Source organism: Moschus berezovskii, chromosome 5 (assembly GCF_049115385.1).
Source record: "Moschus berezovskii isolate FMDL1 chromosome 5, NW_MosBer_1.0, whole genome shotgun sequence".
NCBI lineage: Eukaryota > Metazoa > Chordata > Mammalia > Artiodactyla > Moschidae > Moschus > Moschus berezovskii.
The window spans coordinates 122,195,404-122,209,879 of record NC_142464.1 but is presented as its reverse complement, the minus strand read 5'-3'; the positions used below and the strand labels follow the sequence as shown (position 1 = coordinate 122,209,879).

General features: G+C 51.9%; 1 protein-coding gene across 2 annotated transcripts in view; it reads left to right on the top strand.

The window, feature by feature from the left end:
* LOC148777943 (epididymis-specific alpha-mannosidase-like) overlaps positions 1 to 13,092 on the top strand; it is a 46,615-nt gene extending 33,523 nt beyond the window's left edge. For both annotated transcript variants that reach the window (XM_088836547.1, XM_088836546.1), the window contains exons 12-19: positions 4,601 to 4,792; positions 5,286 to 5,538; positions 6,613 to 6,723; positions 6,800 to 6,992; positions 7,943 to 8,080; positions 9,503 to 9,615; positions 9,941 to 10,061; positions 12,860 to 13,092. In XM_088836547.1, coding sequence (XP_088692673.1) covers positions 4,601 to 4,792; positions 5,286 to 5,538; positions 6,613 to 6,723; positions 6,800 to 6,992; positions 7,943 to 8,080; positions 9,503 to 9,615; positions 9,941 to 10,061; positions 12,860 to 12,957 — 1,219 coding nt within the window. In that variant the 3' untranslated portion in view covers positions 12,958 to 13,092. The remainder of the gene's footprint in view (positions 1 to 4,600; positions 4,793 to 5,285; positions 5,539 to 6,612; positions 6,724 to 6,799; positions 6,993 to 7,942; positions 8,081 to 9,502; positions 9,616 to 9,940; positions 10,062 to 12,859) is intronic.
* Positions 13,093 to 14,476: the final 1,384 nt, after the last annotated feature.

Below are 14,476 nucleotides of genomic sequence, written 5' to 3'. Positions count from 1 at the left end.
TTCTCCAAGCCAGGCTTCATCAATATGTGAACTTCCAGATGTTCAAGCAGGTTTTAGAAAAGGCAGAGGCACTAGATATCAAATTGCCAACATCCGCTGGATCATGGAGAAAGCAAGAAAGCAAGAAAGTTCCAGAAAAGCATCTATTTCTGCTTCATTGACTATGCCAAAGCTTTTGACTGTGTGGATCACAATAAACTGTGGAAAATTCTGAAAGAGATGGGAATACCAGAGCACCTGACCTGCCTCTTGAGAAACCTGCATGCAGGTCAGGAAGCTACAGTTAGAACTGGACATGGAACAACAGACTGGTTCCAAATAGGAAAAGGAGTAGGTCAAGGTTGTATATTGTCACCCTGCTTATTTAACTGATATGCAGAGTACATCATGAGGAACGCTGGGCTGGAAGAAGCACAAGCTGGAATCAAGATTGCTGGGAGAAATATCAATAACCTCAGATATGCAGATGACACCACCCTTATGGCAGAAAGTGAAGAGGAACTGAAAAGCCTCTTGATGAAAGTGAAAGAGGAGAGTGAAAAGGTTGGCTTGAAGCTCAACATTCAGAAAACAAAGATCATGGCATCTGGTCCCATCAATTCATGGGAAATAGATGGGAAACAGTGGAAACAGTGTCAGACTTTATTTTTTTGGGCTCCAAAATCACTGCAGATGGTGATTGCAGCCATGAAATTAAAAGACACTTACTCCTTGGAAGGAAAGTTATTACCAAGCTAGAGAGCATATTGAAAAGCAGAGACATTACTTTGTCAACCAAGGTCCATCTAGTCAAGGCTATGGTTTTTCCCGTGGTCATGTATGGATGTGAGAGTTGGACTGTGAAGAAAGCTGATTGCCGAAGAATTGATGCTTTTGAACTGTGGTGCTGGAGAAGCCTCTTGAGAGTCCCTTGGACTGCAAGGAGATACAACCAGTCCATCCTAAAGGAGATCAATCCTGGGTGTTCATTGGAAGGACTGATGCTAAAGCTGAAACTGCAATACTTTGGCCACCTCATGCGATGAGTTGACTCATTGGAAAAGACTCTGATGCTGGGAGGGATTGGGGGTGGGAGGAGAAGGGGATGACAGAGAATGAGATGGCTGGATGGCATCACCGACTCGATGGACATGAGTTTGAGTGAACTCCGGGAGTTGGTGATGGACAGGGAGGCCTGGCATGCTGTGATTCATGGGGTCACAAAGAGTCGGACACGACTGAGCGACTGAACTGAACTGAAGCATACTTCTCTGTTGTAATGGTTTCGCTGGGATTCAAAAAGCTGTAGTGGATCAAATTGGCAGCAGACCACCAAACAGTGACCATGACCTTTTATTTTCAGTGCAAGTTTGGCTTTGGGAAGTGTTTTGGAGCTTCTTCTCAGATAACCAGTGAGATGGTCATTGATGGTTGTCATACAAAATCCACTTTTGCCACACTTCAAGATTCGATTGGTTCATCATTGTTGTATAGAATTAGAGGAGATGAGACTCAAAAGGCTGATTTTTAAATTTTTGGTCAGCTCATGAGGCACCCGTTTATTAAGCTTTTCCATCTTTCTAATTTGCTTCAAATGCTGAATGATGGTAGATTGTCAACACTGAGTTCTTTGGCAACTTCTCACGTGGTTGTAAGAGGACCAGCTTTGATGAAGGCTCTCAATTGGTGGTTGTCATCTTTCGATGGCCAGTCAATATTCTCCTCATCTTCAAGACTCTCATCTACCTTGCAAAACTTCTTGAACCATCACTTTAGTGTACACTTGCTAGTAGTTCCTGGGCCAAATGCATTGTTGATGTTGTAAGTTGTCTCTGCTGCTTTCCAACTCATTTTGAACTCAAGAAAATCATCGAAATTTTATTTTTATCTAACATCATTTCTGTAGCCTAAAATAAACATAAAACAAACAGGAAGTAATGTCATTAGCAGAAAAACATAAAGTGAGAAATGCACATTAAAATGATATATAGTTTCATTTATTTAAGAATGTATTCCAATATCAAACAGCAAATTTCAACAATGCAAAAACCACAGTTATTTTGCACCATCTCTAGCAAGGTTATGCTCAAAATCCTTCAAGACAGATTTCTACAATAAGTGGACCGAGGACTTCCAGATGTACAAGCTCAGTTTCAAAGAGGCAGAGGAACCAGAAATCAAATTGCCAACATTTATGGGATCATAGAAAAGCAAGGGAATTCAGGAAAATGTCTATTTCATTGACTACATTAAAGCCTTTGACTAATTATATCACATCAAATTGTGGAAATTCTGAAATAGATTGGAATACCAGACCACCTTCTCCTTCTCCTGAGAAATGTGTATGCAGGTTAAGAAGCTACAGTTAGAAGTGGACAGGGAACAATGAACTGGCTGCAAACTGGGGAAGGAGTACATCTAGGTTGTTTATTGTCTTCTTGCTTATTTAACTTATATGCACGGTGTATCTTGCAAAATGTTGGGCTGGATGAATCATAAGCTGGAATCAAGATTGCTGAGAGCAATATCGACAGCCTCAGATATGCAAATGGTACTACTCTAATGACAGAAAAGTGAAGAGGAACTAAAGAGCCTCTTGATGAGGGTGAAGAGGAAAGTGAAAAAGCCATCCTCAAACTCCACATTCAAAAAACCAAGATCATGGCATCTGGCCCCATCTCTTCATGGCAAATAGTAGGGGAAACAATGGAAGTAATGGCACATTTGATTTTCTGGGCTCCAAAATCACTGTGGATGGTGACCGCAGCCATGAAGTTAAAAGACGCTTGCTCCTTGGAAGGAAAGCTTTGACCGACCTAGACTGTATTAAAAAGCAGAGACATCACTTTGCCAACAAAAGTCCATATATATCAAGAAGAAGAAGTAGAAGTGAAGTCGCTCAGTTGTGTCCGACTCTTTGTGACCCCATGGACTGTAGCCTACTAGGCTCCTCCGTCCCCGGGATTTTCCAGGCAAGAGTACTGAAATGGGTTGCCATTTCCTTCTGTAGGGGAGCTTCCTGACCCAGGGATTGAACCCAGGTCTCCTGAATTGTAGGCAGATACTTTACCATCTGAGCCACCAGGGAAGTCCAATATATATCAAAGCTATGGTTTTTCCAGAGGTCATGTACAGATGTGAGAGCTGGAACATAAAGAAGGCTGAGTGCCAAAGAGTTGATGCTTTTGAACTGTGGTGTTGGATAAGGCTCTTGAGAGTCCCTTGCATTTCAAGGAAATCAAAGCAGTCCATCCTAAAGGAAATCAAACATGAATATTTATTGGAAGGACTGATGCTGAAGCTGAAGCTCCAATACTTTGGCCACCTGATGCAAAGAACCGACTCATTGGAAAAGACCCTGATGCTGGGAAAGATTGAAGGCAAAACGAGAATGGTGTGACAGAGGATGAGTTGCTCGGATAGCACCACTGACTCAATGGACATAAACCTGAACCAACTTTGGGAGAGAGCGGAGTACAGGGGAACCTGGTGTGCTGCAGTCCATGGGGTCACAAAGAGTTGGACATGATTATCAACTGAACAACAGCAATAATACGAGTTCTTCCTATTTTCTAGATACACATCAATCATCTGGTGCATGATTTGTGAATGTCTCCCATAGTGGGGTTTGACTTGCAAGTTTCAACATGGCACTGAGAGGCCCTCTTATGAAAGGAAGCTAGGGGCAGGGGCCTGGGGTCAGATGAGAAAGGCTTGGGTGCCAGACTAATGAAAAGGGTTCTTTTCCTCCTCTCCTCTTCTAAGGAGCTCAGGAGGGCGCTCCTCCAAGACCTCTTCTTTCCTTGGCCACAAGAACCCTACAGAAGTCCATAAAGGGGCACAGACATGTCACCTCTTCAACCCCTGCTGCCAGACAGGGCCAGCTGGGATACGAATGCATAGCTGTGGCTTTGCTTAGGCCACACCCAGGGGGACAACGCAAATCCATGTGTGCAAGGCTCTGAGCCGATTCCTCCCTTATCCCCAGTGTATCCACACCTCCAGTCCTAACCTAAGGGAGTGAGAATGGAGTGTGGGTTTGGAACTGAGTCTGAGCTCTCCTTGGCACTTCCTGTGTGTGGGATCTCAGGAAATGAGGTCGCATCTCCCAGTGTGCTATGCCTCTGTCCTGAGATGGGTTCATAATCCCTGCCTGTGAGGGTCCTGACGAGTGACATGGGGACAGCAGCAGTGTGACAGACTTCCACGGTGTCCTGACTTGATGACTTTCTGAAGGAGTAGATATCCCCCTGCTGGCATCTAGGATAGTGGGGCCAGGCCAATGAAGGCAAAGCCTCTGCAGACATGATACCCTCTCTGCTTGTATCCTCAGGAGCCTGCATTGAAGCCAGTGTGCCCTCCTCTGTGGGAGCCGGTCGCGGACACAGATAGGGTCGGATGCCGCGTAGGCTCTGGTGGGTCCAGCCAGCTGTCCTCCAAGCCAAGTGTGTGAACTTCATTCAGTGACCTCATATCTGTCACTGAAGAGCTGAGGAGGTTGTTTGTGTCCCCCCTTGTTCCAGGCTGGCATCTCCATAGAGGCTCTGTGAGCTTGGTTCTAGCATGAGGATGACACATTGTCCATGACGATGACACTCTTCTCTCTTTCCCTTCTGCGCAGGCAGAGTAACCGAACAGTACAGGTGACCCAGAGTTTCATGGAGTATCACGCAAACAGTGACGTCAGGCAAGGCCCCGTTTCAGACAATTATGTGTTCACACCCAGTGGTAGAGCAGAGCCAGCATGGGAGGCTGTGAGGATGGAGATCGTGGCGGGGCCGCTGGTGACTGAGATCCGGCAGTACTTCTACAGGTGAGGCGGCCCTGCTGGGCTCAGCACATGGAGGTGCTCACAGGCAGGTGAAGGAGGAAATGAGGGCCCGTCCTCGTCTCAGACACCCCGCTCCTGGACCTGGGCGCGGCGCACGGTCCCTCCTCCACGGAAGTTCGATGACGTCGTGAGCTGCTCCGGTCTCTGCAGCCCTGCTGTGCTCGCCTGCGCTGTGTCACCTTGGTGGCACCTAAGTCCGGAGGCGGGACAGGAGCCCACGGTGACAGCGACCAACACACGAGAGCAGTCCTTGTGTTTTCATTAGCAGGACAGACAGAGCCCCCAGGGCTGGCTGGGTAACCAGAGTCTTCAGAGGACAGGGTCCCTCCTGTTATTGCCCAAGCAGGCTCCCCGGCCCCCTGGCTGCAGGAAGGGTGGTGGGAGGGAAACGGAAGGAGAGGAAGGAAGAAAGGAGAAGGGCAGGGCGTCCAGAAGGCTCCCCAGGCTTGCCCTCCCTGTCCTGCTTCTCCTCCAGGGAGGTGAACGACAGTGAGCCCATGTTTGCCATCCACTCCCGGCTGGCCCGCGGGCCCCAGAGCTCTGACGGGGAGCTGCTCTGCCATCGCATAGAGCAGGAGTACCGGGTGGGCCCCTTGGAGCTGAACCGCGAGGCCATCCTGAGGACAAGCACTGACCTGAACACGGGCCGGGTCCTCTACTCGGACAACAATGGCTACCAGATGCAGCGCAGGCCCTACCGGCAGCACGTGTGGAACTCCATCGCTCGGGTACGCCCTGAGCTGTCCCGGGGTGTGGCAGCCGCAGATCCAGTCCTGGTGGCAGGTTTCCAGAAGGCAGGAGAGATCCCTCAAGCTCCAGAGCATCTCCCCGAGGATGTCTGCCCCCCGGGCCTGTGGCCAGGCGTGTTCAGACCAGGTCTCAGAGTCTGGGGCCGCGGGTGAGGCGTGTCCCTGAGGTCTCCTGCGTGCACCGCGGGTCCTCCTCGGTCAATGGGTGACCGACAGGGGTTGCTTGAGGATGAAGCACATGGTTCCTCTCTAGGTTGAACGGGGTGTGACCCTCCTTGGCTGCTCTGAGCTGAGTCACAGCCTGGCTGCCAGGGAGAGCTAAGCAGGGGCTGAACTCCAAAATCAATCAGCTCCCCGGGCCTCTCCCTCCATCAGCGTGGCCTCGGGCAAGTCCCTGGGCCTCGGTGCTCTCCTGGGAAGAGAAGTGCACTGAGCGCTGGGATGATCCAGGGGCAGTGCCGTGCTGGGCACCTCCTAAGCCTCCGTCCCTGTTGGTTCTCTTTCCTTCCACCGGGGCCCTGAGAAGGGGTGTGGTCCCTCCCTGCCCTGTCTTCCTTGAAATTCTGTCCCTTCATCTCTGTGCCTGGTCCTCACCCACTGTGGCCTGGGCTCCAGAGGGTCCGGGACCATCAGCTCAAGACGTCTTGCTCCAACAGAGCAAAGGGCAGGGCTGTGTGAGCGCTTTCCAGCCCAGACACCAGCCCCTTTCTATTTGGGAACCCCTGGCTGGGGGTCATCCCAGGCTGGACTGGCACAGATGCCTCATTGTCCCCCTGCACCAGGGGGGCCTTTTGGGCACATTTTACAGATGGGGAAATGGAGGCTTGTGCAGGCTGGGTCCCCCAGGGCATAAGGTCAGGAAGCAGTGGAGCTGGATTGGAATCCCAGTATGTCCATCTCACAAGTCAGAGCCCTTCCCTCCACTACTGTGCCACCCTGGGCTGCTGCTGTGCCCATGCAGGAGGCCGCCTGGGGCCATAGGGAGACCCCGGACCTACTGGCTGACCTGGCCCCCAGCCCCCACCGCCAGCCTGCCCATGTTTCTGTCCACAGAATTACTACCCCATGGTCCAATCGGCCTTCATCCAGGACCGACGAAGCAGGCTGGTGCTGCTGTCCGAGCAGGCGCATGGCGTCTCCAGCCAAGGGAATGGGCAGGTGGAGGTAGGAGGAGGCCCCTCTGGTCACTCCTGGGGACTGCAGGGCCCAGGCAGGCCCACTCAGACAGCTGTCCCTGCAGGTCATGCTCCACCGGCGGCTGTGGAACAATGACAGGGGTGCCCTGGGCAACGGCCTCACACTGAACGACACCTCGGTCGTCCGCCCGCTGCTCTGGCTCCTGCTGGGACCCAGGACCCTCACCAGCGACCTGCGCCAGAGGAGCGGGCTGGCGCTGCAGCACCGGCCCGTCGTGATGCTGAGAGAGATGAGTGGTGAGGTGGGGGGTCCTCAGTGCATCTGTCATCACCGCCCTGGGTGAGCCGACCTGTCTAGCACTGGGGCTGAGCTGGTGCCCGCAGGGATCTGGGCTACTACGGGGCAGGAAGTGACCAGTGGCCTCAGATCTAAGCCCCTCCTTGTAAACGTGGGCATCCTGAGGTGCAAAGAGGGTTCAATGACTCATTCAAGGTCACACAGATGTGTGTGTGTGTTAGTCGCTGTCATGTCCAACTCTTTGTGACCCCACGGACTGTAGCCCACCAGGCTCCTCTGTCCAAGGAATTCTCCAGGCAAGAGAGAATGGGTTGCCCCTCTGGAATGGATTGCCATTTCCTCCTCCAGGGATCTTCCTGATCCAGGGATCGAAACCGGGTCTCCTGCATTCCAGGCAGTTTCTTTACCATCTGAGCCACCAAGGAAGCCCCAGGGAGTCTTGAGACTCCTGTTTCAAGAGCAGAGATCCCAGGGAAAGGTTCTGATTGGCCCTGATCAAATCACGTGACTCAAGCCTGACCAATCACTGAGCCCTGGGAGTTGTGAAGAGGTGGCAGCTCCAGCTGGAGCCCAGAGTTGAACAGAGCATCTCCTGGAAGAGGAGGGCAGAGTCCCTCTGGGCAGAGGCAGTGATAGATGACAGCACGGGAGCTGGAGCCTGAGACCTTGTTCACAGAGCAGGTCTCTGTGTGAACTCCCTGCAAGTTCTGGAAGAAATGGCGTCTTCTCTCTGGTCCCATCTCCCAGTCTGCAGTTTGAACCAGATGGGCCAGAGATTCAAGGCAGGCTGGGGCTTTTACACCAACAGGTGCTTCAGGCTGCCTGCCCCGTGGGCCGCAGGTGGGAGGGAGTGAGATCAGATGAAGTGGGAGACTTAGTGTGGCGAGCTGTGAGTGTCAGGAGGAGAGTTTGGCCCAAAGTCTCTCCTTGTTGTCCATCTGCCTTGCAGAGATTGCCAGGCATGGCTCAGGCTCCAGGCAGCAAGAGGCTGTGACGCTGCCCCCAAGCGTCCACCTGCAGATCCTCAGCATCCCCGGCTGGAAGTACAGCTCAAGCCACACAGAGCACCTGCAGTCTCTCCAGAAAGGTGCGGCAGGTGTTCAGGTGTCCAGACTCACTCCTGCCTCCACATGTCATCCCCAGCCCATCACTGGACAGAGGGGCTCTCCTCAGAGTCATCCAGGCTCTGTGAGGTCACCTGGTTCCCTTATCTGCCCAAAGAGAGATCTGAGGCCCTCAGGGAGGCAGGTCACTCAGCAAGCAGGAACAAGGTGGGTCTGGATAACATCAGATGCAGTGACTGTGTACAGAGGGAAGTCCCCAGCAGGGGATCAGAGAGGGCTTCCTGGAGGAGGAAACAACTGCCAGGAACCCGTTATTCACATCACCAAGGGGTTTACTCCACCCTACCTGCTCTGTTACACTGCGTGTATCTCAACGGCAGGGCTCACTATGCCTCAGCCGCTCTCCTGCTCTCAGAGACCCACCAAGGGCTGTCACCCTCCAGTGTAAGTGTCTGTGGAACGAGGAGAAGGAGGAAAAAGAGGCAGAGGCCAAAGGTCATCTTTGTCCTTGATAGAGGGGTGTTGCTGAGTGTGGCTCAACTCTGGAGGTGAAAGTAGCTGGGCTGGTCAAGTCCATCCTGTTAGGGAGAGATTGGTATAGACTGAGCCAGGGGAGCCACAGCCACAAGGGGTGCCGTGAGGCCTGCTGCCTCTCATGGTGCTTGAAACCTCAAGGAATCACCACTAGCATGATCACTGCCATCGTTATCGTCACCACCATCCTCATCAGCTCCATGTTCTGCACCAAGTCCTTCCCGATTCTAGAGCTCCAGTCCCTAACATTGGCACTACGAATGGAGAGAAGAGAATTTGCAGACCTCTTAGGCTGCAGCAGCGAGGAGCCCACAGGATCGCTGTCCTCCCACAGCACAGGTCATTTTGTCTCCCTGCTCTGTGGGATCGGTAGGATGGCCCTTCTCATGTGGTCTCAAAGGACCAGCAGATGGAGGCTGAATTATAACACGTTTCCTCGGTCTCGGTGGCAGAAATAACAGCAGTGACTGTGTAGAGTCACCGCACCATGTACAGTCACACTTGTGATGGTGCGTCATCTCCAGGGTTACAGGGCCACACCCCCCTTCACAGGGCCTGGGGCAGGGAGAATCTTCCAGAGAACAGGAGGCTGGAGGGCCAGGCCCAATGAGGACCTCACCAGCGAACAAGAATAAAGACTTTCCAGACTTCAGCGCTGGCCCCAGTGTGGGCGGAGGGAGGCGGTCGCTTTGGCTGCACCTGGGGTGGAATCCGCCCCCTCCTTCTTTATGCACACCAGCTGTGTGTGTCTGGGCAAGTGCCCGCCCCTCTCTGAGCCTTGTTTGGCTCATCTGCAAAGTGGGGCTGTGTTCGCTGCCTCCGAGGGAGGTGGAAGATGTGCAGTGGGGCTGAGAGTGGGACGCGCCAGGCCCAGACTGCTGTGCTCACGCCGCCTTCCTTCTGTCCCTAAGACCGAAAGCGCAAGGCCAAGGCAGCCCTCCGCCGCGTCCTGCTGCGGCTCCAGCACCTGTACGAGGTGGACCAGGACCCCCTGCTGTCTCGGCCTGTGACGATGAGCCTGCAGGTGACCTGCCCCTCCCGCGTCCCGCTGCGGCCCCAGCAGGAGGCCCCCTTGGGACACAACCCTGGTGACCGGGCGTTTCCTGGGGCGGCCCCACCTGCCTGCCACCTGCTGGGAGTGCTGATCCAGCTTGAGCCCGGGCGGCCAGCTCCCCCCAGCCTCAGTCCCTCATCTGCAAAATGGCACCGCCCCTCCTCCCGCAGGGACTTGAACTGCAATGAATGTGGGGATGCTGGGCCCTGGGCCCTGGTGCGGCCGCCCTGCTGTCAGGTTCTCTGCTCAGATCTGGGGTCCGGGTGCCCACCCCTCCCTGTGCTCTGTCCTGCAGGCTGTGCTGCGGGGACTGGGCTCCGTGGTGTCCGTGGAGGAGCGCTCACTCACAGGGACCTGGGACGTGAGCGACATGCATCGCTGGACCTGGAGCACGCGGGATCCTCACCGCCACAGAGGTTTGGATGCCCTGGTTCTGACCGTGTTCCAGGTCCCCAGCCTGACCCCTAGCCAGACCCCAGCTCTGCCCATAAGGCCTGTGTGACCTGGAGCTTACCGTCCTCCTTCTCTGGGTCTCAGCCTTCCTGAATCAACCAAAGAAGGTTATAGACTCTAAGTTCCAGTTCAGTTTCCATCTGCCAGGGCTCCACACAGAGTGTGTGTGGCCGTGTGAATGTTTGTGCACATGTGCGTTGAAGACCACACACCCCACCCAGGTCTAGGTGAACCCAAAATTTGCACGTGTACTCTGAGGGGTTGTGATGCCCTCCATGGTGTGCATTGCACTGCACACCCGACATTTACTCCTGTGAACCCCAGGCTACTTCTTGCCTCCCAGCGTTTACCAGTGCTCCCCCTCCACCTGGTTTGCCTTTGACCTTCATCTGGACCAGCTCCTAGTAAGGGTCCCTCAGGTTCATGTCTGGGTCAGATGCCTCCTCTGCTCCTCCTTCCTTGTCAATTGGCTCTGACCTGTTTATCTCTTCTTTGTCTGCTGCACACAGCATAGTCTGGGTATGTAGGTAGACACCTCAGTTCAGTTCAGTAGCTCAGTCATGTCTGACTCTTTGCAAACCCATGGCCTGCACCCTGCCAGGCTTCCCTGCCCATCACCACCTCCCAGAGCTTACTCAAACTCATGTCCATCAAGTCAGTGATGCCATCGAACCTCCTCATCCTCTGTCGTCCCCTTCATCTCCTGCCTTCAATCTTTCCCAGCATCAGGGTCTTTTCCAATAAGTCAGTTCTTCACATCAGGAGGCCAAAGTATTGGAGTTTCAGCTTCAACATCAGTCCTTCCAATGAATATTCAGGACTGATTTCTTTAGGATGGACTGGTTGGATTTCCTTGCAGTCCAAGGGACTCTCAAGAGTCTTCTCCAACACCACAGTTCTAAAGCATCAATTCTTCAGCACTCAGCTTTCTTCACAGTCCAACTCTCACATCCATACATGACTACTGGAAAAACCATAGCTTTGACTAGATGGACCTTTGTTGGCAAAGTAATGTCTCTGCTTTTTAATGTGCTGTCTAGGTTGGTCATAGCCTTTCTTCTAAGGAGCAAGTGTTTTTTAATTTCATGGCTGCAGTCACCATCTGCAGTGATTTGGGTAGACACCTAGCCAGTGTGTTATAGACTGATGGAATGAAGGGTATTTAGCTGGAAAAAGGATGTAAGGAAGGAAGGAAAGTATGGGTGCGGGAAGACACATGGTTGGATAATGGATGGATGAAAGATGAATGGAAGGAAGGAACACGGATGGATGATGTATGCATGGGTGGATGGATGAGAGGACGGAGGAAAAGAAGTTGGATGGTTGATGGATGCCTGGAGGTTGTATGGAGTGACAACAATGGACGGGTGGAGGAACTGGATTCAGAGATGGAAGGACGGACGGACGGATGGCAGCATGTGTGGTTGAATGGATGAACTACTTTCATCCCAAGCATGAAACCTAAACCCCAGAGTGTGTCTAAGGAGAGCCCATCGAGATCAAGGGCAGGGTCCCCTCACGGCCTCAGTGAGAAGGCTCTTAGGCACATATATGCTGCCACAACCTATGGAGATACGAGGCCAACTGGGGCCAGGACCCCTGTTCAGTTCAGTTCAGTTCAGTCGCTCAGTCGTGTCTGACTCTTTACGACCCCATGAATCACAGCACGCCAGGCCTCCCTGTCAATCACCAACTCCTGGAGTTCACTCAAACTCGTGTCCATCGAGTTGGTGATGCCATCCAGCCATCTCATCTTCTGTTGTCCCCTTCTTCTGCACCCAATCCCTCCCAGCATCAGAATCTTTTCCAATGAGTCAATTCTTCGCATGAGGTGGCCAAAGTATTGGAGTTTCAGCTTTAGCATCAGTCCTTCCAGTAAACACCCAGGACTGATTTCCTTTAGGATGGACTGGTTGGATCTCCTTGCAGTCCAAGGGACTCTCAAGAGTCTTCTCCAGCACCACAGTTCAAAAGCATCATTTCTTTGGTGCTCAGCTCTTGTCACAGTCCAACTCTCACATCCATACATGACCACTGGAAAAACCATAGCTTTGACTAGCTGGACCTTTGTTGGCAAAGTCATGTCTCTGCTTTTTAATATGCTATCTAGGTTGGTCATAACTTTCCTTCCAAGGAGTAGGCATCTTTTAATTTCATGGCTACAATCACCATCTGCAGTGATTTTGAAGCTGCCAAAAATAAAGTCTGATACTGTTTCCACTGTTTCCCCATCTAGTTCCCATGAAGGGATGGGACCATATGCCGTGATCTTAGTTTTCTGAATGTTGAGCTTTAAGCCAACTTTTTCACTCTCCTCTTTCACTTTCATCAAGAGGCTCTTTAGTTCCTCTTCACTTTCTGCCATAAGGGTGGTGTCATCTGCGTATCTGAGGTTATTGATATTTCTCCCAGCAATCTTGATTCCAGCTTGTGCTTCTTCCAGCCCAGCGTTTCTCATGATGTACTCTGCATATAAGTTAAATAAGCAGGTGACAATATACAGCCTTGACGTACTCCTTTTCCTATTTGGAACCAGTCTGCTGTACACGCCTTCAAAGTGCTGTGCCCTCAGGGGAGGCCAGAAATGAAAGAGGCCTCCCTGGCAGTGGAGTCCTGTCAAGAGGGGGCAGCTGAGGTCTGTGATTACAGTGGGAGCCACAGACACAGTAGGAGCTGTATTGCCAGGGGGATTCTGGGAGGAGGGGACCTGGGGAAGCAGGTGGTCCAGGGGCCATGCTGGACAGACCCTCTCTGCTCCCAGGCAAATCCAGTCGGCCCTCACTACCCCCGAGAGGCCCCAACATCACCATCTACCCGAAGGAGATACGGACGTTCTTCATTTACTTTAAAGAGCGGTGAGCCCTTGGCAGATTCTTGGTCCCAGGGCACAGGAAAGCTGCCTAGAGGGATGACAGGAAAGCTGCCAATCTGCTGGGCTGACGGCAGGAAATGGATGGATGGGGGTGTGTTCTGACTTCTTAAATAAAATCGCATTAAGGACCTGTGTGTTCCCCTGCCCACTGGAGCCAGCCCTCTCTCTCCTCTTCTATCACAGACTGTAACTTCACACATGCTCACACCCCTGCTTCACCTGCAAGAGGCAAAGCCAGGAAGTTTGCCCAAAGACAGAAGGAATAATCCCCAGTGATACCAAAAGACCTGCAACCCTGCCAGATCTCAGCAAGTCCACTACTGCATGTTGGGCGCCCACCCCAGGGTGACGACACCCTTGTAAGGGCTTGGCTCTGCCTACTGTACAGTGAAGGGAGCTGCTGTGCCAGCTTGGTGTGTGGATCAAGCTGGGAGTCCAACTCCAGACTCCTCCCCTTCCCCAGGGCACACCTGTCCAGCAAGAAGGCCCTGAAACTCAGGCCACCAAAAGATAAAACCACAGCACGTGAAATGGAGGACATTTAGTATAAGAATTAATAATGATAAGAAAAGTTGAGCTTCCTCTCCTAGGACTATGCAGTCAACCACCAGGAGCTATTTCATGCATATACACAGCAGCATTATTCCCAACGATCAAAGGTCGACACGACTCGAGTGCCCGTCTAAGATAACCTAGATACTGCAAAACTTTCCTCATGCACACAGTGGACTATTACAGCACCATTCAATTCAGTTCAGTTGTTCATCGTGTCCAACCCTTTGTGACCCCATGGACTGCAGCACACCAGGCCTCCCTGTCCATCACCAACTCCCAGAGCTTACTCAAACTCACGTCCATCAAGTCGGTGATGCCATCCAACCATCTCATCCTCTGTCATCCCTTTCTCCTGCCCTCAATCTTTCCCAGCATCAGGGTCTTTTCAAATGAGTCAGTTCTTCACATCTGGTGGCCAAAGTATTGGAGTTTCAGCTTCAACATCAGTCCTTCTAATGAACACCCAGGACTGATATCCTTTAGAATGGACTGGTTGGATCTCCTTGCAGTCCAAGGGACTCTCAAGAGTCTTCTCCAACGCCACAGTTCTAAAGCATCAATTCTTCGGCACTCAGCTTTCTTTATAGTCCAACTCTCACATCCATACATGACCACTGGAAAAACCAAAGCTTTGACTAGGTGGACCTTTGTTGGTAAAGTAATGTCTCTGCTTTTAAATATGCTGTCTAGGTTGGTCATAACATTACACCACTCTAAGAAGAACAAAGAATCTCCTAACATTGTACCTAGTGAACAAAGGCAAACATGAAAGATGCATACTGTGCAATCATGTTTAGAAGAATGTGCAGAACTGGTAAATTTTCTAGTACATTAGAAGCCTTCTGTGATCCCATATCACACTGCATCAGGATCTCAAACACCCCACCATGTAAGGTAGCCACTATATGGAATTTCGTATCAGTGCTTCACTGGCTTTTCTTTATTGCCAGG